The 21,867-nt window shown below is 53.8% G+C and overlaps 1 protein-coding gene across 1 annotated transcript in view; it reads left to right on the top strand.

The window, feature by feature from the left end:
- The window catches only part of PLXNA1 (plexin A1), a 116,048-nt gene that overhangs the window by 30,477 nt on the left and 63,704 nt on the right, over positions 1 to 21,867 (top strand). Inside the window, 2 exon segments of the mRNA XM_039558814.1 lie at positions 19,143 to 19,283; positions 21,350 to 21,450. Of these exon segments, the coding sequence (XP_039414748.1) occupies positions 19,143 to 19,283; positions 21,350 to 21,450 (242 nt within the window).

The following is a 21,867-nucleotide window of genomic DNA, read 5'->3' on the forward strand; positions in this document are numbered from 1 at the left end:
ATGGTTGGTGCTCCAGGGTAAAAGAGGGGGGTTCTCCTGCTGCCCTCCAGGCTGTGCATGCTCTTGTGGTGCAGCTTTCCCATGCTGCTCTCTGATGCCGCTGCAGTGTGGGCTGAGAGCCGGTGGGTCCAAGCTCTGTGGTTTGGCCTGAAGGGGAGGGTTGATGAGAATGTTTCGGAGCAGGAGGGGACTTGTTCTCTGCAGCCTCTGCTTTCTTTGGACTTTTCCTCCCTTTGTCTGGAGCCCTGGAAAGGTTCTTTGTCCCCCAGCCTCCTTAGTGGGCCAGATGGAAGCCTCAAACCCTGTAGCACCCCATCTCTCATGCATGCAGTGCTGTCTCTGCCCTTCAGGGCCACCCTGGGTTGCAATATCCCGTGGGCTGTTAAGAGGCTGTTCCCTTTGGAGCAAGAGTTAGCAATGATGCTGCCCTGGGAGAGCACAAGCTTGGCTTTGGGGGGTTTACAGTTCATAAAGCAGGTGAGGAGAGGCAGTTTGGAGGGTGGGGATTCTGGCTGCTTGCTCCAGGGGTGGATTTGATTTGTGCCATCCCACCAGCATCCCTTGGGCATCCTGGCACCAGCAATACGTGGCCTTCTGCTGTGTCCCAGGAGAGGGTTCCCTGCCGTTTCTTTCTCCCCTTGATTGACAGAGCCCTGTAGATCTTAATTATGTGCTGGGATCCACAGAGCAAACCTGGTGCTGCTATGGCTGGAGGCTTAATGCTGGTAATGCTACTCCATGGGCTGGCAGTTCCCAAGGTAAGGGGTTTCCTTGCTTTTCTAGGGACAACTTGTAGCCCTTGCTGGATATGATGGACCTCTGGAGCTGTGTAAGAGGTAGCTGGAGTAGTGGTGAAGGGATGATGTTAAATATACACATGATTTTGGTGTGGCTGTTCTTCAGGGGACCTCAGGGAGGAGGGAGCTGGAGACTCATGGATGTCCCTTCCTTGGAGGACCCCTGGTCATGTTTCTCACCTTGAAGGACACAGTATCCACGTCTCCAGCACAGCTTTTCTCACCTGTAGTCCTCTCTGTCCCTCTTGAATCCTCCCAGCAGCAACCCTTATCAAAACCTCAGCTCTACCAAACTCATGTCACTGCTGATGCTCTTCTCAACCAGGACTTAAAACTAAATTTTTACGGAACGACAGCCATATCCTTCTGAGGATGGATTTTAGGCTCAGCAGAGGTGCTTGTGGGCAAGCTGGAGGTCTGTAGAGCAGTTTGCAGTCCTGCTGGTCTTGGAGGCTGGGTCAGTGCCTGGCTGTTCTCTGGTTCCCCTGAATTTTGCTTTCCGTTGACAGTGGTCAAAAATTAATTGGTAGTTGTTGAGCAGAATGCAACTGAAAAAATTAATGGAGAAAAATATGATGCAGTTTGATGTGTGCATGCATGTGTGTCTCTCGCTTTCTACATATGTATTTATTTTTCTTTGAAAGTTTCCAAAAATAGGTCCATGTCTTGGCCGGGGTGGCTGCCTCTGTAACTAGCTAAGGAAAGTGGGTGTCTTGGTGACAGCCACACAGAAATGCTCAGCAGCCCTGGTGAGGATGTCAGGGTGGGGGACCTCGGAGGCATCTTGTACTGGCAGCTTTCTTGGCAGAGGGAGGGGAGCAGCCTCTGCCCCCCTGGGTGCGAACACTGGATTGGGTTGGGCTTGCTGCCACCACCCTTGGTTTCCTGGGGGAGGGTGATGCTTGTGATTGTTTATTTGAGAACTAAGCAAAGTCCTTTAAAAAGACCCAAACCCTTGAAAACTGCACCTTGCAAGCACAGCCCGTGCCAGCTGATCCCCACCCTGTGCAAAGGATAGGAACTTCCCAAACTAAATTCTCCCTTTATTTCTCCAGGGTTACTCTGTGTTGCTCTCCCTCTCTTTCTGGTATGTTTATGAGCCTCAAGGGATCTTGTTTTTATGCTCAACGTTTAAAATTAAAGATGTGTTTCTAGTAGGTGAGATAAACACTCCCTGTCTCAGCTGGGGGTTTCCTTCCTGCCTCTCCTTCCCTCCTTGAATCTGCCAGTGGGAAAGTGTGAGCCTGTGGCTGGAGCACATAACCTGGGAATGAGATTCCTGGGCTCTCCCAGGGGGATGAGTCAGCTTCAATGCAGGATGTGTGAGCTTTGGCTTCTTCCTCCAGTGGCTTCTTATTTTAAAAGAGGCCAAAAAATTGCTGCCTTCAGCATGGGGATGGAGGAGCAGGGAATGGGAAGGGGTAAATGTGCTTGCTCGAGCTTCAAAGTGTGGTTCACCTTGGTGACTAAGGGCACACCGTGTGACGATGTGGTGCTGCTGCCCATCTGCAGGTGTGCTCCTTAAATTGTGCTAACTTAGTTGTATAGCAGCATCAGCATTTCTGGTTGGCACCCACCACCTGTGGTCCCTGCTGGATGTACTGCTTGGTGTGCCTTGAGCAGGTCCCCCTGCTCTTTAGCCACTTATCCCAGAGATGGAGCACATCTGTGTCCCACCCTTCATGGAGTCCAGCATCACGACTTGCCTTCCCCCTCTGCAGCCTCATCCTTCCAGACCGTGTGCAGTTGAGGTTGTCCTTCTGTGCACTGCCTGCTCAGCTGGGATACTGAAATGAGACTATGCTTTATTTTGGAAATGGAAGTGATAAGGAGCATGCAACAGCTCTGGTACTCCCCGAGACCGTATCTGCCCGGGTGGCTGTTGATGCCTCCCTCTTGGGATGGAAGCATCTCCACTCACCTCTGCTCAGCTTTGGTTCCCCTTTCACGTGCTGTCACACTTGTGTGAACATCCTCACCACTGTGCTGTAAAAGCCTTGGCTAGAAACCCAGCCCGAATCTCCAAGTACATGATTTTTTGGCTGAGACTTGGCCCACTGTGCATTTCTGAGTCGGAGCCAGAGGTTATACCTCATACCTGAGGACCTGAGGTATTTTTGCAGCATCTACTGACCTCCAAGTCTTGCCCTCAGTTTCCCTGCCATAGGTGGCAGCTCTCACTGGTCAAGGCTGTTGAGTCAAAACTGTTGTTTTTGACCCCTCTAACCTCCCTAATTCTGTTTATGCTCGAGAGCAGGGAGAAACAGAGAGAGAGCAAACGTTTTTTAAATAGCTTGCGAGTTTCTGGTGTTGTTTTTCATTGGGAAAACGACAGTTGTATAGAAGCAATTAATTGGAGGAAAAGTTATTATTCTGGTAATAAATGTCAAGAATGTTTCAAGGATAGTTTGGATAAAATACACTTATTTTTAAAGCCTCACAGCAAAACCAAAAGCCTTACCCTATTTTGAACCTTGCCAAAGAGAAACAACTACAAAACTTCAATTTTCTTTTTTTTTTCTTTTTCTTTTTTTTTTTTCTTTTTTTTTTTTGGTGTGTGAGTGTGTAACGTTTAAGTGCTTTTTTCCCTGCTCAGCCTGTGCTGCTTAAACAAAAGCATGTGTTTTCCTGGCGTGGCTCCCTCGAGGCAGCTCTGTTGGAGTGGAGGGCAGGGGCTGCGGAGGTGATGGCTGCACAAGTCCAGGCAAGTCCTGGTTTTTGGCAGGAGCTGGAGTTCTCCCTTTCTCGGGGCAGGGGGGAAGGGAGGTGATGGAGGATTGCGGTCAGTTCCCTTCTCCTGCCTACATTGCCCAGTTCTCTCCTCTGTGCCAGTTGTGGGTGGTGACGCCTGCAGCCAAAAGGAGGAGCAATCCTGAGACGTGTGGAGTACTTTGATAACCTGGGGCGGAAGGTGATAAAGGAAAGAATTAAAGCTTCAGAGTGATGTTAGAGCCTTGGCTGCCTCTCCCGGAGCAGCCATTGCCTGCGGCTTGTGGGCTGTCGGTAACCCCTCTGTGCCTCTTGCTCCCTAGAACCTGGGGAGATTGGCATGGAAAAACTGACATTTTATGGGGGAGGTGATTTCCTAGTGGGGATGTCTGTTTCTGTGCGTGGTCTGAAACATCCCTGGGGTGCTGTGGCTGTGTGAACCTGCCAGGGCGCTCTGCTCACCCCGGAGCGGCCGAGCCCTGCTGCACGCTGCCTTCCAGCCACAGCCATACCTTTGGCCCCAGCTGTGGGGCTCCGCGCTGGTGTGTTTTTCATAAAGGCTCTTAATCACATACAGGATGTTTCTGTTTGTTCAAGCAATGAAATCACACAAACAACCCACCCCCAGTTTGGCTTTCGCAGAGCATCAGCTGCTTGACCCAAGTCCTCGGCAGAGCCGGAGCAATCCTCCTCTCTCCTCCTCCAGCTCTCGACCCAGCAGTGCGGCGAGAACGCGCCTTTCATGTTGTGGACATGCCCTGGAAAGCCGCCCGGCACTGGGGACGGGATTACATTAGGGTTGGGAGCTGGGGCTGACTCATCGCTGGGGCGCTTGGCCGAGGCAGCGGCCGCATCTCGCGGGAGCTGGCAGAAAGGCTGGGAGACCTGGAGCCGGGACCAGCCCTGAATTCTGGGGGCTCGGTTGCAGGCAGGCTCCACATGCGCTGCGGTGCCCCCCAGCCCTCTCCTAAGAGGAGCACGGTTGTTTTTTGGGTGGGTGGGAGGTGGCTTGCAGGCATCTTCTCATTCCTGGGCACAGGGGTTGTGTATTTTTGCATTACCTCGAGTACTCAGTCCTGGATGGAGGCATTACAAACCTGCCACTGCATTGTCATCTTTCGCTTTGGGCTTTGTCCTTCGGGGTATTAAGCAGAAGGAGAATAGGAATGCGTCAGGGTGGATTGAAATAAAAAAAACCCACCCTGACTTTTCTCACTCCTGTTGCATGCGTTGGTCCCATGGCTGCTGTTTCCATGGTAAAGCAGCAGGCCTGTAACCCAGCCCGCCCCGTGCTCCTCGGCGTTTGGAGGAGCAAAAATCCTCGGAAATGACAAGAATAATTTAACGAGCCATTAATGAGAGTGGGGGAAAACACTGGAGGAGCTGGAGCAGGGTCGGGGTGGGGGCGAGGGGAGGCAGGGCTGGCTTTTGGCAGCGAGAGGGTCACGTTGGCAGCCTGCTCGCCTTGCCTTCGATGTGTTACGAAGTTTTGGAGGTTGCTTGAAAAGTGTCTGGGGAGCGGTGGCGAGCCAAGCGGGCTGCGGGCCAGCTCGCAGCTAAACATGTTGTTGTGTAAAATTGCAGTCAATTAATTTAAGACCTGCCAATTTCAACTGCAAAGCACTAGGAGGTTCTGTCAAGTTTTCAATGGGATAAAAAAGGGGAAGGGGGGATTAGTTTTCAGCACTTGGAAGGGCAAATAGTGATCCTCTGCCCAAGCCTGCAAAGCACCTCCTCCTCTTTCTGCTTCTTTTGCTTGCAGTAAACTCAGCCTCCACTGATGTTAGAAGTCCTACTGGTATGTGCTATCGGGGCTGAGATGGCTGAAGGATGTCAGACAGGGCCTGGCGATCTGCTGATGACCATTTCAGGGCTTGGGGAAGCGCTGGCTGCAGGGGGATGACCACTCCCCTTTGACTTTGCAGTATTCCTCTTCCACAGTCTCGTGGGGAGTATCCCTTCTCTGGCATTCACAAAGTCATCTTTTCCAAACTTAGAGTTTACAGGCCTGCAGATCCTTGGCATGCTGGGCAGTGCACTGGCTGTCTGAAATAGAGGAGGAGCTGGAAGATGCTCAGGGCAGGCCCAAGAGATGCCCTACACCCCCTGCATGCAGCCATGGAGGTCAGTCCTCACTCACGATGAAGTGCATAGGTTGGTACTCACCATGCAGGAAGACAATCTGCCCCAGAGAGCTGATGGTCAGGTGGGCAGTGTCTGAACCCCAAAAAGGCTTATTCCTCTCATTTCATGGTGACAGTGGGGCAGTGCTGCTCTGCACAGAGCCCTTCCTTCTGGCTGTGCCCTCCTTCCAACTACTCCCCGTGCCTGTTATCCTCTTGTGCTGCAGGATCACAGCACCTCCAGTAAGGGGACCTGGGCTGAAAATCTGGCTGAGGTTTTACTCTCGTTACAGCAACTTTCGTTTGAAAAGTGTTTCCTGTGTTCTGGGGAGTGTGTGTTTGTATGTGCATCTGCAAGCTGGCTTTTTTCCCCCCCTTCTTTGTTATTTTTTTCTTGTTTTACAGCTTAATGAAACTTCTGAGAAAGTGCAGCTCTGCTGTGAGTAAGAGTCATGAGACTGGTGGGGCGAGCCGGCTTTGGCTGTTCCCCTTGGGCTGCTGAGGGTTGAGCTCCTTCTTGGGGCTGCTTGAGCTGGAGACTTGGGCCTCAGCTCTTCCCTGTCCTTCTCCCAGCTTGCTTTTCTATCCATAAAAACACTAGCTTAAATTTACACACATATATTCATGCATCTTTCCTTTCCGTGGTCTCATCCCTGGGCTTTTGCTGTTACCTCTGCCATCATGGCTCTATGTCCCCAGGACATCCTCTCCAACCACTGTTGCTTTCTACTTTTTCTACTTTTTTCTATTTTGTCAAAGGGTGTAAATCCACTTCTGCCAGACTTCTGGGGCTCAGAACCAGCTGTGTACCCCACCACATCCAGGGGTTTGTGCTTTTCTGAGCAAGGGCTTTGTGCTTTCCTGTGCAAGGCTTTGCTCAGCGCCTGTGTGTGCGATGGAGCTGCTGCAGGTCCCTGCAGGGCTGCAGACTGGCTGCTCCTTGTTGCTTGCAGGAGAGGGGATTTGGAGGCAGGTCCCTCTAGAGCCAGCCTCTACTGCTTAGGCACTGCTGTCTGCGGACTTCCCCAGAATATATTAAGCGTAATTTCCTCCTGCTTCGGTGGAAGCTTGTTAATATTTCACTGGGGCACGGGGGCAGACTGCAAAGCCCACGCTTCAAAGGAGGGCAGCTTTCAGCAGCTCTGGGGTTAGCTTTTGGTTTTCCCAGCTCTTGCTATAACTCATTCTGTGTGGTTTTGAAAATAGGTAAAAAACAAAAAACCACCCAGCAGAGGAGAAAGCCCAGGCAAAGCCCACTGGGCCTGCATGTCCATGCCTTGCTGAGCCAGGCTGTGGCTCTACTGTCTGCTCAGCTCCACTCTTCCTGCACTGGCATTTGGGGAAAAAAATTGTGAATTCATGTCTGGATGCTTTGTGAGGCCCCTTGGGTTTGAAATGGCTGGGAGGAACCCAGTGCAGCCTGGCTGTGCCCTACTGCTGCCAGCAGGGCTTGCAGGTGGGCTGAGGTGGGTTCCCCTTCCCAGAGAGTAGAATTTTGGGAATGACTTTTAGGGAATTACTTTTGCCTGATCCTGGACTCCACAAATCGGAGCAGGATTGGCCCACCAGGAGCAATAACAGAAGAATTACTGCATTGCATGGGCGTCTTTATGTGTTTTTTAAACTGTGCCTCCTAATTATAAATAATGGCTGTGATATGAGATATGATTATGATGGATGGTGATTCTGTATTCCGTGTGCATTAGCAGCTTTAACCTTGCCGGGGTAATTATGTCTCATTTCAAATTCTGATACTATTTATTTGAGGTAGGGGACTGGGAATTTAATTTCTACTGCTTTGTCTTTTAGTATTATTATTATTTGAAAAGGATACCTTTGCAAAATTGTTTTTTAATCATTCCCTCCAGTTGGCAGCACCAGTTTATTAATATTTTCAGTGCCCATGTGGGGCTGTTTGGAAATGTTTGTAGAGGTAGATGTTTTGGGGGAATGTGAAGCTGAGGGCTGATGTATGGGAAAGGAGCTATTCCTTCAAGACACCAGTGTGCACCCCGCAGCTTCAGTCCTTGCAGAGCAGCTGCCTTTGGCACTGGCTGCTGCTGCTGACCCATGTGTCTCTGCCAGCCTGGGCTCCCTCCTCACACAAGGTCCTTGGAGGTCCAGGAAGGGCTGAGCCATCGTCCTGCCCACCCCCTCACCATCTTCGTTGGCACGTTTAATTAAAAACCGCATCAACCCGAAGATTGTGCACGTGGTCCTTAATCAGTTTGAAGTCTCTGTGAGAATAAAGTAATTATACTACTCGTTTGGTTACAGTAATTAAAACTTTAATTAACATCATTTCCCACCCCTTGGCCTCCCTTTACAGATATTCAGGCATGTGATGGGTGTCTGCCAGGGTTGCATCTTGGGATAAAGCTGTTTATCCGGGGGCTGTCTGCCTGTCCCCATCCCCGTTCCCTCCAGCACCAGGCTGGTAAGGTCCACCTGTTCCTGACCCTGACACAGCTCTCTCCAGGCTGCCAACTGCATTCCCATGTGGGAATGCTCCATGGCCAAGGTGCTGGCAGGTCCTGATGGGTAGCAGCTCCACTTGAGTTCCCCTGGGTGCACTGGGAGTGGTGGGGAGGGTGGTAGGTGTTCCTTAAAGATCTCCTGAGAACTTGGTTTTGAACGTGGCATGTGGTCTGGTCTGGTCCTAGCAAGAGCCGGGCTTTCAGAGAGCAGCCCTGCATTCCCAGGAGAAATTTGTTAAGGAGATAGCCAGGCTCTTCATTTCCCATTGCATGGACCTGAAAGAGCTGAGGTCACAATGATTTGTAGCTGAGTGCTATCACACCTGGAAAGCTCAGGGTGGGCTCCAGCCCTTCTGTGCCCCATTTTACCACTCTGGGTGAGCCCTGTGTTCAGTGATGGGCTCTGTGTTGGCCAGCAGGACCCTGTGCTCCCTGAGAGCCTGCAGAAGGGATTGCTGCCTGCAGAAGCAGGGCAGGGAGCTCTGCATCGGTGCCAAAGGAAATCCATGCTGTGTAAAACCTGAGCTCTTAAATATCTTCAGCAGCATCCTTGGGGAAAGCAATCTCTCTATTTAAATCTTCTCAACCTCTCCTTCGAAATTGCTCCGATGCACAGACTGAAGGGCCTAATTTCCATTCTGGTTTTGAGCAGGGAGCCCACTGCAGACAAGTGGTTTTATTTGCTCTGAGTTCTGCATGGTGGGGAGCCACACCCCCATAGCTCTCCCCTGGCTTTTTGGAGATGTATAGAAGGGTGTGGTGTAGCCAGGGTTGTGGCTCTCTAGGTTGGAAATGCTGTAGGAGGGCCAGAAGTTTAGAGTGTGGGAATGAAATTTTAAAATGTGAACTGAAAGGAAGATCAGGGAATTTAGCATCAAGAGTTCCAGCTGGAGTGAGTGAGAAGGTCTAAGTCTATTGCAAGCAAAATATTTGTAGGCACTCTGGTGTGCTCAGTACTCAGGCTTAGCTGGCTGTTATCACCAGGATCACTGGCCATGGAATGTTGGAGGATTTCTTCTCTAATCTTGAAGGTGTTTGTGTTTGGAGCAGGGACTGTTTTATGAGGAAAGGCAGGACCTGGAGTTTTGATCATGGTGTGTTGATAGTGGAGCTGCTGATCAGAAAAAGTGAAAAAAAAAAAGCGTGGCTGTAACTTTTTTTCTTCTCCTGATGACATGGGTTGCATTCCCATGAAGTCCATCACGTAATACATGATTTTGTCATTGAATCTGTAAGAGATTCTGCATGCCCGGGCCTGCTGCCTGTGCTGGCTCTTAATATTTAATGCTACTGCGCCCTGTGATATTTAGACCCTGATTGTTTATTGCTTATCAGCTTCTCCTGGGCAGTCTGGTGTGATTTGTCTGTGGAGATAAAACACCAGGACAGCCCAGAGATGCAGTAAAAAGAGGACTGATGGGTGGGAAGGGATCAAAGCTGGTGTTAAATGGGCGAAGCTGAACCCCCCATGCCATCGGTGTTGTCCTTCTCCCTGTGTGGAGGTGAATGAGCAGTGGATTTTGTTCTGTTACAACCACCTTGCTGCTGGAAATGGCTTTTGGCTCTCATGGAAACAGTGGCTGGTGCACTTATGTGGTTGGAGCTGAATGAGCAGGGGGCTGAGATGGGGCTGCAGAAGGCATTGGAGTCTGATGGATGGGTAAATCCAGACACGAGCCATTGTGCCCTGCACAGGCAGCCCCACTGAAACGGGCTTGACTGGTGCTGCATCTGTATGTGGGGCTGCTGGAGTGGGCACTGGGGTGGGAAGGGACCTGACCAGGGGGAGTACCCTGAAACAGATCCTGCCTTGGGGTATGTCCCTCCACAGCCTCTGCTCTGTGGACTTTTCCTGCCACTGGCTCTTCTGCAAGGCCAACAGCCCCTGCCTAATCCTCAGGCAGCTTCCTCTCTCGCTGCTGTGTTGTTTAGGGACCAGGAAGGAAACAGCTATTTTCCTGGAGCCGAGAGGGGAGGAGGGATCCAGCTGATCTCCAGCTGTGCTGCAGCCCTGGGAGCTCATACTTCCTCCCTGACATGTCTCTGGTGAAGGCCTGCTACCCGCTCCCTGCCTTTTTTCTCTGGAAATGGGGCGGTCCCTATTCATGTTCTCAGGCAGCAAGGCTTTGAGCCCCTGGCCATAGGCAGAGACTTTGCCTGATCATTGCTTAATGTCCCAAGTGGGCAGGAGGGTGAGGGTGGTGGGACAAGCCTTTGGCATTCATGTTGGGGTTATCTTGGTCTGGTTGCATACCTGGGCAGAAGCTGAGGGAAGCTCAGGAAAGAAGGTTTATGCTGCCCTGTTGAGCTGAGCAGCATTATTAAGAGGTAAATAAGTGGTGCTTTGGATTTGCAGAATAAATAGCAATTTCTAAGCTGTGGAGAGGCTGGGGATGGTGGCTCTGGGTCTGCTCTGCTTGCTGTGATGGGCTGTGTGTCAGGGGGCACCAGCAGCCAAGGGTTTGGGCTGGTCCCCATGTGATCTCTTTGGAGGAGCCAGTGCCTTGGCAGTGGAAGAGATGGCTTTTGTCTTGAAAACTCAGTATTGAGTCTTCCGGTGAGAGCTTTCTCTCCAGGGCCTCTCTCTAAGGTTTAGGTATTAACTTGCCCCAGGCTGGTCACGTGCAGTCTGAGTCCTGTGGGAGCTGGGAGGGTGACACATTGCCATGGCTTCATTCATGCCTTTCATGCCTGGGGCCTGCTGGGACTCTTGGGATGCCTACAGTAATTAATGAACAGGAGAAAAAATAATCCAGTATTTCTGTGATGTGCTCTGCCCTTCACTGCTGTCACCCAGGGCTTTATTTTTACATGGAGAAGAGCAGTGGGATGCAGAGAGGAGATCCCTGTCGCATTTTTCTTTGTGCTCCTACCTTCCATTTTGCAAGGCTAAAATTCCTTCTCCATCTGTTCCTGAGCTTTCCTACCTCCACAGCTCCCTCCTTTCTTCCCAAGGCTTGAGAAAAAGCAGGATTGTCTTGCCTGCCTGTGTTTCTCTCCCTTGAGAGGAACATTTCTGTGGTGGGATATGGTGCTGGGGTTTCACTGGATATTTATGCTGGAATGGGCACAGGCACTGTGTGGCTGGAGGCATAGTTTTGAGATGCTCTGTCGCTCCCTCCCCAGGGAACTGATCCCCTGGCAGCTGCCGTGCTGCCCCCAGGGAGAGCCTGGAATTCCTGTCAGTTCTGTTTAGCTTTGGAGGCAGAGCCCCTGCGTGGCACCCAGATCGTGCAGGGCTGGTGGCTGCGCGCACGCTCTGTGCAGGGGTTAAGTTGCATCACTGTTGCTTGGCTGAGGGTCAGCAAAGACCAAGGACTGCCACCTTGCCAGGTCATAGCATCACATGGAGGGTCCCTGGGGTCCCCCATCCCCCTTCCCGTGTGCGCCACTCAGCAGCTGCCAGCACCTCCTGCCTGGTCCCTGGCAGCCCCAGGGCAGCGCCTGCCCATTGATTTGCTTGTTGGGGGCCCCCTCTGATGGCCTCAGCCCTGAGCAATGCTGATTGGGAAATAATTGCAATAATAATAGAGATATTTTGCTCCTGAGTGACTAGACGATATGAACTGGGCTCTGAGCCAAGAGGGTTTTGAAGGGCAAAGCTGAGAAATCAATGGCTCAAGACTGATGGAGCTGCTGTGGTGCTGGGGGCTGGCAGGGACAGGGATGGGACCTGGGGCTTTATTCAGGATGGAAGTGGGGCAACTGCCTTAACCCATCCCACACTGTGTGTGGCTTCCAGTGAGGGGGAGTGCCTGTAATTCCTCCTACCACTTCATTGTATCCATCAGTCCCTCCTGCACCTGGATTTGGCTCTGCCAAAGGCGCTTCTCCTGTGCATTACCCTGGCACTTGCTCCCTCCTTCCAGCAGTTCAGTTTTTGTACTGAAAGATGGAAAGGATTTTTCTGACAGTGTCTTAATTCTGTCAAAATTACTGGAACAGTGTGCTGGGCTGTATTTCCCATCCTGCTGATGGAGCAATGCTGGCAGTCCTGGTCAGGAGGGATTTTGGGGAGGTTTGCAGATGGTGAGCACGGAGCTGGCCAGTCCTATGCTGTACCATGTGGGGTGGTGCTGGTGTAACTGGCTCAGCTGAGCCCACTTAGCATAGTGGAGCACCACTTGTGTGGGTGGCTGAACAAGAGGAAAAGATGGAAATGAGTTTAAATGAAAGAAAAAGGCGGTTGAGAAGTTTTGGGGAAGATGTTGCTGTGTTTTGGGGGGTCTGCTGGGCAGGGTTGCTGCCCTGCGTCTTCCTCTCTCTCTTCTCTTTCCTGTGGCAAACCACAGTGCCTTCACCCCGTTCCCACCCCTCCTCCCTGGAGAGGTGCAGTGAGTGTGTCTGTGCTCAGCCCACATGGCTGAGCTCAGGATCCTGCCTGGGGATGGCACACTGGCAGTAACACGAGCTCCAAAACCAGCTGGGTGAACCTGTGCCACATCTGCCTGTGTTGGTGAGGTGCTGGATATGTTGCTGAGCATTTGAACATTGATTTAGATGAAATAGCTCCTCATTTTTTGCTTTATTGTACCAATATGATTAAAGTTCCAATATTCTCCAACTCAGGATGATGTTGGGCCCAGGATAAAAGCCTGGCTTGTACCCATCTTTATCAAGTGAATGGATTTCACTGAATGGAATCGAGCAGCTTACCTTGCTCCTGGGCAGGTTAGTGATGAGGCAGGAGCATCCCAGCCCTGTGTGAGTGCCCAGTGACACCTTCTCCTGCAGAGGAGGCCGGGAGGACAGGACCCAGCTCTGCCGGGTTTGAGCAGCCCGCAGCTGCCTGCCTGTCTGGCGGGAGGCGTGTGTCTGATCCTGGTGCATTCCTGTGCAGGCAGCTGGCGGCATGGCAGGGAGGGTGGCTGGGGGAGCAGTGGGAGCTGGGGTAGCGGCTGCCAGCCTGCCCTGCATAGCTGGGATGTTTCTGCGGGGCCCATCCTGTCACCAGCCCCTGCGAGATGCATCCCCACGGCCTTGCCCGCAGCCCTGCTGCCGGCTGTCCGTACCCTTCCGCTGGGTGCCCGGCTCCTGCCCCGTGGCACAGAGCAGCCGTAGGGTGAGGCTGAGGCACTCCTGGTGGCAATTTCCTGGTTATCTGAGCAAAGCCAGAGGCAAACCCTCACCACCCTGGACACCAAAGTTTGGTAACCTGCAATACAGCGGGAGGGAGCAGGAGCCACTGCCTTCTCCTCCCTGCTGTTGACCCCCAGCATGCCAGTGCCCTCCTCTCCAGCAGCACCCAGCTCCCAGGGCTGTGCCCATGGGACAGATGATACCACAGCCCTGCAGCTGCTCCTGCCCCTGCCTTTCACTGCATCTTTCTGGGTGAAGAGGAGTGTGTGTCTCCTTGGAGCAGCTGATCCAAGAATTTAATTTAAACCCTTTCCCTTCCTTTGGAAACTGGAGAGGGGCGTGTGCATGGCAGCTGCTGGTCCTGGGGAAAGGCATGTGGAGGGGCAGCCAGTGTCCCTGTCCCCACATTGTCTTATTGCCTTGGGGTGACCCCAGGCCATGTGCCAGGAGGGGCTGTGCAGGCTGACCCCCCCAAGGTGATCCCTTTCCCCACGAGCATGGACATGGGATGTGCCTTTTCCAGCTTTTTGTAGGCTTGTCAGCGTGGTGTTGTGTGATACCCTGCAGCAGCTGTCACCTCTGCCCTGGAGTGGCCAGGCTGCACAGGCCCTCTGTTGCCTCTGGGAGGTGGCCCCATGGCCTGGGGGGCAGCTCTGCCAGGACCCACTCCTCTTCTGGTTATGTTTGGCCTGTCCTATGCCTTTTGGGTGGATGGTGCCAAAATCAAAGCAGAATGCTGGGGGTGTTTGCACGGCCCTGCTCTCTGGGAAGGGACATGTGTGCCTGCTGATTTGGGTGCAGGAGCCTGAGGCTTCCATGGTGCCTGAGCTGTGAGCACCAATGGCCTGGGGAGGGGAAGGTTTCACTTCTGGGGCTGGACTCTGCCCTCCACCCATGACAAAGCATCTTCCTCCTCCCAACTCAGGGATGTGCTACAGAGCTGCTCACCGGTAAGATGACAGGGCAGGAGGGGGCCAGGACATGGGCACTGGTAGGGCAGGGACCTCTTTCCAGCATCCTCTCCTCACAGCCTCGTCTTTTCCCCGCCTGTTTAATCTCTGTCCCCGGTGGAGATCCTTGGGGCTGGGGAACTCTCTGCTTCCCTCAGAGTGTGTTGAGAGGGAAGAGGGGAGGCTTTGAAATGCACTCCCATAAATAAGCCTTTCTTTCGCGTTGCCCGTCAGCACCGTGCGAGCCCTGTGGAACTGGAAAGGGTCCCCGTGAAAAGGCTGCAGAGTGTGTTTCAGACAGATAAGTCCCTGCCTTTGAAGTGTGGCAGGCGGGCAAAAGCGCCCTCCTCTTGTAGCTGCTGCCAGCCGCTGCGAATTAATCACAGCCCTGCACAGATAAGAGTACAAAGCCTGGCTGAGCACTTCTCCTGCCCGGAGGAGGGGTCTGCGGGGGACCGCTTGGGACCCAGGATGGAGGCTTGAGAGCCTGGAGGTGGGGAGAGGCCAGGCTGGGGTGGGAGGGCCTGTGGGAGGACTGGCTGTGGGGCAGTGAAGAGTCCCCTCTTCCTGGTGGTGGGCTTAGGGGTGTCCCCTGGGAGATTGGGTCTCTTGGGGACCTTCTCTGTGAGCCCCCTAAGATGTGGTTTTGGTCCTGAGAGGAGCCAGTGGCCCACCCAACCACCTCCCAGACCCCGCACAGACCTCTGCTGGCACGTGTTAAATCCAAAAGCAGCCTTGGCATGTCTGCAGCTGCCTTCCCTCTCCGGCTGTGCTTCCTCCCTCCCCACCTGGTGTCCCTGGCCCAGGCTGAGCTGTAAAGCGCTGTCCTCCAGTGCCGTCCTCCTCTGGACCTGCTGCCAGCACTGGGTGGGCGCCAGGTCATGGCTGCTGCCCTGCATTCCTCTCATTGCCTGTCTTTCCAGAAGCTGGCTCTGGGGAGATGCTCCTTTCTGCCTCGTGCCCATTGCTGATGCCGTAAGGATGTTGGGAGATTTTCCTGCTGGTGATTTGCTGATCAGCCGTGGTTAAGGCAGTGGGGAGGTGCCCCATCACCTGGACAAGCCTGAAGGGCACCTTGCCCAGGGGAGAAACATGCTGCCGTGGAAGGAGCTGTTCATTAGCAAGGCAATGTGCTCGTCTTCTCCAAAGCCTTATCTGGGATGGCAACTCCTTTCTCCAGCCAAGACAAAGCCATCCCCAGGAACCGTCTCTGGGTCTCTTGGGAAAGGACTTTGCATATGCCCAGCTGGGGTGTGCAGTGTGCAGTCACTCATTACACCAGGGTCCCCAGGGGTTGGAGCATTGCACCCCATCCTTTCCCTCATCCTTCCTTTGCCAGGGTTCTCAGCTTCTGGGGGTGCAGGTCTTAAACCCTTCCCTCTTCAGAGTGAAGGGGTGCTGTGTGCTGGCCACCCAGCTGGGGTGTGCTCCTTGTTTGAGTGGGGCGGCTGTGCACAGGGGCTTCTGGCAGAGCAGCCCCTGGGCTTGCTTTGAGATGATTCACCCAAGCAGGGAGTTTATAATTTCATGCTTCTGGTCTTCCCCATGTACTTAACAAGGCAGCAGCCCTTCAAGCCGACCCTCACTCCTGCTCCTGTGCCTCAGTACAGCCCCAGGAGCTGGTTGCCCCTTGGGGTTCCTGCAGCTCCTGGGAGGAGGCAGCACTGCTGAGCTGCTGCCTGAAGCCAGCCTGAGGCAGGCAGGAGCGAGGGCAGGAATCCTGAGCAAGAAATTAGTGTGAGTAATTATTAGTATTGGGTAATTATATCAGCATCAGGATGAGGAGAAAGGTTAATATATATATTTATTTATTTATTTATGGTAAATGTCTTTTCCCCTGGGCGGGAAGGCAGGCAGGGTGGGCAGGAAGGAGTGTGTTTCTGAGGGGGTCTGCTCTGATTAAACTGCATCCTCTCCCCCTTTCCCTGCTCCCATCTACCCTGTGGGTGCAGGGCGGAGGAGGAAAGTGGTCCCTTCCAGTGTCTTTGTAAGAGATGGGAGGCTCCTTGTGCATTCCTCGTGCATTCCTTGTGCTGCTGCACTATATTCCAAACAGCCCATCCTCATTCTTCTAGCCAGGATGGGTAGGTTCATATTGGGCTAATCCTGCTGGGAAGGCCCTGATGCTGTGTTCCCACCTCTGTCTGCACAGAGTCCTGCTTGGTGTGGGGGCAGTCTGGGGTCTATCTGCTGACACAGGTTGCTCATGGAAGTTGTGGATGCCCCACCCCCAGGAGTGTTCAAGCCAGGTCGGATGGGGCTTTGAGCAACCTGGTATAATAGAACCAGGGAGTTGGAACAGAGGTGTTAGAACTAGATGATCTATAAGCTTCCTTCCACCCAAACCTTCCTGTGATTCTGTGGTCTCCTCATGCTGGAGAGGAGGGTTAGGATGCATTTTCCTACCATGACCTAACTCAAAATCTCCCTCTTTGGCCAGCCAGAAAACAACTTGATTACCAAGTCTTCCAAATTTCATTTTCCTGAATCCCAAACACACCTACAGATTATCCTTAACAGGGAGAGAGGTGCTAGAGAGAAGGGTTCCCGTGTATGCGTGGCCCCACCAGAACATCCTGACGTGTGTCAGGCTGGGTTCCAGCCCTGTTTGACTACTGAGAGTATTTTTAGGTTCTTCCTGGAGCCTCAAATTAACTGGAAGTGCTTCACGTCTGTTGTTTTTTTAATATATCTCTTTCTCTTTCCCAGCACTGCACAGTGCAATAATGTAATGGGGAAATTACCCCGCTAGTTAAAAATTACTGCCAGCGCGACATCCAGCCATAGATCTATTTTAGAACCAGGGTAAAACTGTATCGATTATTCTGTGCCGCAACTGTGGCCCATAAAAGGATTGGAAAGGTGCGTTTGTCACTTTGCCATAGTGAAGTGGGGAGATGGTGCCTTGCTGGGGAGTGGAAGGGGTGCTCCCCTTACCCTCCTCCAGAGAGCTGGCTTGGGCGGGACTTTCTAGGGGAGAAGCTGAGAGCTGGAAGGGGAGCAACTTGCGAGGAGATGTGGGGAGGCACGGTTGTGCTCTGGGGGTGATGCTGGGTACCAACGTGCAAAGGACACTTCAGGGCAGGGGTGCCACGTGGCCCTGTACTACAGGGGTCTGGGGCTTGACCTCCTCTGATGTTTGGAGTAGGAACAAACATGGTCCTGGACCTGGCAGATACCCTGGGCAGAGGCTTTAGCACCTCTGGGCTCCCCAGCCTGCAGTGGTACCAAGTGTGGGCTGATGGGGAGCAGAGACTGTGTAGGGGTCTAGCAAAGGATGCTGAGAAGGTGGGTGAATACCAGGACCATTTTGGGTTATGGTGAAGGCTCTTCAGTCCTGTGGAAGGAGGTACAGGGGGTGTTTGGCTGTCCCATGAGCTCCCAAGAGTTAGCCTGGTTCTGCAAGCCCAGTTGTCACATCCCTGGGGAGAGGGTGGCCCCTTTGCTCACTGCTATGCAGGACTCATCTCTCTCTGGTTGCTCAGGGGTCTCTTTCTTAATTAAATACATTTGTTTTGTAAAACTGCCTAAAAATAATCCGGGGCTGGTGCATGCAGGAGGCTGGCAGTGAATCAAAGGCGCCGCTCTAATTAAACGGGCCCCAGTTTGTTTGTGAGCCGCATACATTTCCATGCTAATCAGCTGCACACCGGGATCCTGCTTTCCCGGCCCGTATCCTCCTGATTGGGAACTGTGCAAATGCCGGTGGCAATTTACTGCAGGAGGGGGTGAGGTGTCTGGGATGCTGGGGCTGCTGTGGGGGCACAAGGGGTGGTCGTGGCTGTGCTGGACTGTGGGAGTGATGCTCAGGGCAGGGCTGTGGGATGCATTTGGGGGGTGCTTCTAAGCAGCCAGTTTGCCCTTCTGCTGTGGGGGGATCCTGAGTCCTGCAGATGGGGATGCTGGACCAGGTCCCTGTGTGTGCCAGCACCAGTGCGGAAATGATCCCAGGCAGAGTTTGCTCCATCTTGCTGGGCACGATGCTTTGCTGCCTACTGCTGGGATTTTTGCAGAATGTACTGCTGGTGTGGCTCTCACCCCACCCCACCCCACCCCACCCCACCCCACCCCACCCCACCCCACCCCACCCCACCCCACAGGAGCAGCCCAGACTCTCTGAGCAATTTCTCTGGCACTGCCTCCCTTGAGGCTGTCTCAAGGTCAGCCCCCAGGGTCAGCCTGAATCTGGGGGTATCACAAGTGATGGCATGAGCAGGAAGTACCTCTGGCTCGTGGAGGTGCCAGTCAGGTTATGCCAAGTTTAGCCCTGTGTGGTGTGTGCCTCCAGCTCCACGGTGCCTCCTGATGTGATGATGGCCGGGCCAGGCAGGAACCAGTGTGCTTAGGAAGAGCTTTAACGTAATTGTGAGCCATAAGGAGATTAAAGTCTTCGTCATGTTCCTGCTCAGGGAACAAAGGCGCTTTCTGAACCTCTGTTGACCTCCAACTTCCTTGAGACCCTCTTGACTTCCCCGGTCACGAGTCCAAGTGTTTCCTCTGATGGATGGGCTGATGGGAGCCGTGCCTGCGTGCGCCGCAGCATCCTGCCTGGCAGGGCTTGGAGCGAGGCGATGTGTGAGCTGCTCTCAGCACCGCTGGGGCAAGATGGGGTTTGATGCCTTACTGCAAGCTGGGGGCTCATCTGCTCCATGCTATGAGTTGGAGGGGCTTTGGGGCTGAGCAGCAGCACATAGTGGGGTGCAGTGTGAGAACCAGGGATGTGTCCTCCCTCCCTGGAGAGAGACGAATGCCATCAGCATGAATGTGGTGCAAATGCACCAGGCAAATGTGGTAAAGGGAAGGAGGCATTGCAGTTTGGTCTTCTGGAAAGGGTCGGGATGCTTGCAGAGCAGCTGGTGCTTTGCTGTGCTGCAGGGGCTGTGGAGTCACCACATGGGTGTGCGATGGAGGCTGGTGTCCCTGATGGGGCACATTCTGTATCCCACATCCTGGGTGGGGGTTGAGGTGTGTGAGGGATCATACTCATCCGCCTTGCTCTCCCCACAGATCCTGGTGGACTTGCCAGCCGAGAGGAGGCACCAAGCTCTGCAGTACGAGAATGTTGTGGCCCACGAAGGCAGCTCCATCCTGCGAGACCTGGTGCTGAGCCCTGACCGTCAGCACATCTATGCCATGACTGAGAAACAGGTAAGGGGGAGGGCTCAGCAGCCTTCTGCTCTCCTGACTTGGCAGCCTGCATTGCAGCCCCAGCTGTAGTCCCATGTGCTGGGAAGCCTTTTGGGCTGCTCCCTAGTGGGGTCTGCCCTTTGCTTCCTGGGACTGGAGCTGCCTAGGGACCCTGGGGCAGCTCCTCCCTGCTCCTCCCTGCAGAAACACTGTCCTGAGGCTTTAATTGTTAGCAGCAGCTGCTTGAAATTCCCGTGGTCCCTGGGGACCAAGGGCTTCCTGACCCTGCCTTGCTGTGAATGGCTGGCCATAAACCTCCTCCCTGTTTTGGCTGTCCCCTCCTGAGCAAGGGTTTTGCAGGTCAGCAGGAGCTCCTTGCTCTGAACAACTTTTTGTCCTCTGGAGCAGTTGCTTTTGCATGACAGGGCAGAGGGGACATAGGGCTGATGCAACCCCAGGCTCCTGGTGTGCACTTCTTGAACCCTGCCTCTGCTTGTGCTGAGCTAATGGGAGGTACAGACCCAGTCTGGATCTGGTGCTGTCACCCTGGCAGTGTGGTCTGGGCTCGTGATAGGAGGTTTTGGTTGTCTTAGTGAGCATTTGCTTGATTTGTGATCTGTGGGAGGGCTGCTGGTGTGAGTTCATCCATCCATGGGCTGAATTGGAGGGAGTGAAGCGGGTTCCTGTCACAGTGGTGACGCTTTCTGGATCTGGTGTCAGTACACCATGCCAGGGTGGCCGTGCTGGGACATGGTGTGCCTGTGTCTCGCAGCACCTCTGCTCCTCTGCCCAGCCAGAGGTGTGTGCTTGTGAGCGGGACTGCAAGCAGAGCTGGGAGCCTCACAGTCTCCTGGCCACCAGCCCGAGGGCTTGGGAGGGGGAAGGATGCTGGAGCAGGGCCGTGGGTTTGTCTAGACAGCCCTGTGGGGACAGCAGAGTTCTTCTCCCCCTCCTCCCAGTGGCTGTTTCTGGTTTCTGCTCTGCTGCAGGAAACATGCAGCGTTCCAGGTGGGGCAGAAACTGCATTTGGGCTCCTCCATGCAGCTCTCCTGGGCTGTGTTTCCAGCCCTGGCTCTGTTTCTGTCCCAAAGCTTGCTCAGCTAAGCCTCTCCTCTGCAGGGGAGATGTTGGAGAAGTGGATGCCAGGGGGGCAGTTGCATTGGCCTGGACTGGGGATCTCCTCCAGGGACCACCACACTTGCTGGGACCTGAGACTTGGCTGTGCAGGGTCTGCCTGGGGGGTACCCTCTGCCACCACCTGCCTAAAGCAATGTCAGGGACAAACAAATGGGAACATTACAGCTGTCCTCACCACCCTGAGGGAGCTGGTTGGCCAGCGTATCCCAGCCCTGTAGACATCATGCTGAGCCTGTGCTCTGCTGGGCTGTAAGGAGGGAGAACACCCCAGGTTTAGCCCTCAGTAGAGAAGTTTACAAATTTTAATTAATGAGTGAGTGCTTCCCCGTGGGAGCAGTGGGGAACTGAGGCACAAGCACGGCAGGCATGGGCAGCTGCTCGGTGCTGCCGATGCCTCGTGGCAGGTGAGCAGGAACCCCCTCCCTGCACCCCCTCCCTGTCCCCCCTCTTCTCCTCTCCTCTCCTTAATAAAGCCCACTCTCTTCCCTAGTACGCTCAGTGTTATCAGAGTGCTGGTGGAAAGTAATTAAATGAACAGTTGTAACAGAGCTCGAAGGGCTCAGAGAATGAGGGGATTTTAATCAAATCTGGAGGAGCAATTAATAAAGGACTGGTAACCCTTTCGGAGCAGGGCTGCGGCAGCCACGGGGTGCCTGGCTGGCACTGGGAGCCGATGTGGGGCTGAGCTGGCACAGCCCTCTCCCAAATCCTGCAAAGGTGCAATGAAAGGAGCTTGTTTGGAGTAAAAGTCTCTCTGGGGTGGAGGTGTTGCCTGCAGATGTGCTGACTGGGCCTGGGAGAGGAGTGGATGATGGTAAGGGGCTCAGCCTGCTCCCTCTCCTGCCTCCCCACTAACAGGCCAGGGTGAGTCTGTGCTGGGTCTGTCTGTGCCATGCCAAGGTGTGGGCACAGCAGCCCGGCTTCCTTCACTCCGTGCCTGTTCCCTGCAGGTGACCCGTGTGCCAGTGGAGAGCTGTGAGCAGTATGAGAGCTGTGAGCTGTGCCTGGGCTCCCGGGACCCCCACTGCGGCTGGTGTGTCCTGCACAACATGTGAGTACAGCAGGATTGTCTCTAGAGCTGTGCCAGCGACCTACAGCTGACAAAATGTGTCCGTCCCCACTGCTGGTCTCCTTGAGGGCATCCCTCCTGGACTTTGGCCCCAAAATGCCGAGGGATGGAATGGTCCAAGGGGTCAGTCATCCCCTCCTGTGGTGCCCAGGCTGTGCTTAGGAGTATCCATGCATGGTGAAGCTGCTGCCAGGGCCTGCTCGTCTTGCCCATGGGCTCCTGGGTTCAGCATTCTTGTGCCAATAAGATAAACTGAACACAAAATACCCCTGAAGTCTCAGGGGAGAGCAGAGCTCTGGTACGGGCCTCGATCACCCGACGTTCCTAGCTGGGCATCATCTCCATGCCAAAGGGTCTGTTTGCACTGGTGCCAGCCCAAAGCCCTGCAGGACCCCAGGG

Source organism: Corvus cornix, chromosome 12 (assembly GCF_000738735.6).
Source record: "Corvus cornix cornix isolate S_Up_H32 chromosome 12, ASM73873v5, whole genome shotgun sequence".
Taxonomy (NCBI): Eukaryota; Metazoa; Chordata; class Aves; order Passeriformes; family Corvidae; genus Corvus; species Corvus cornix.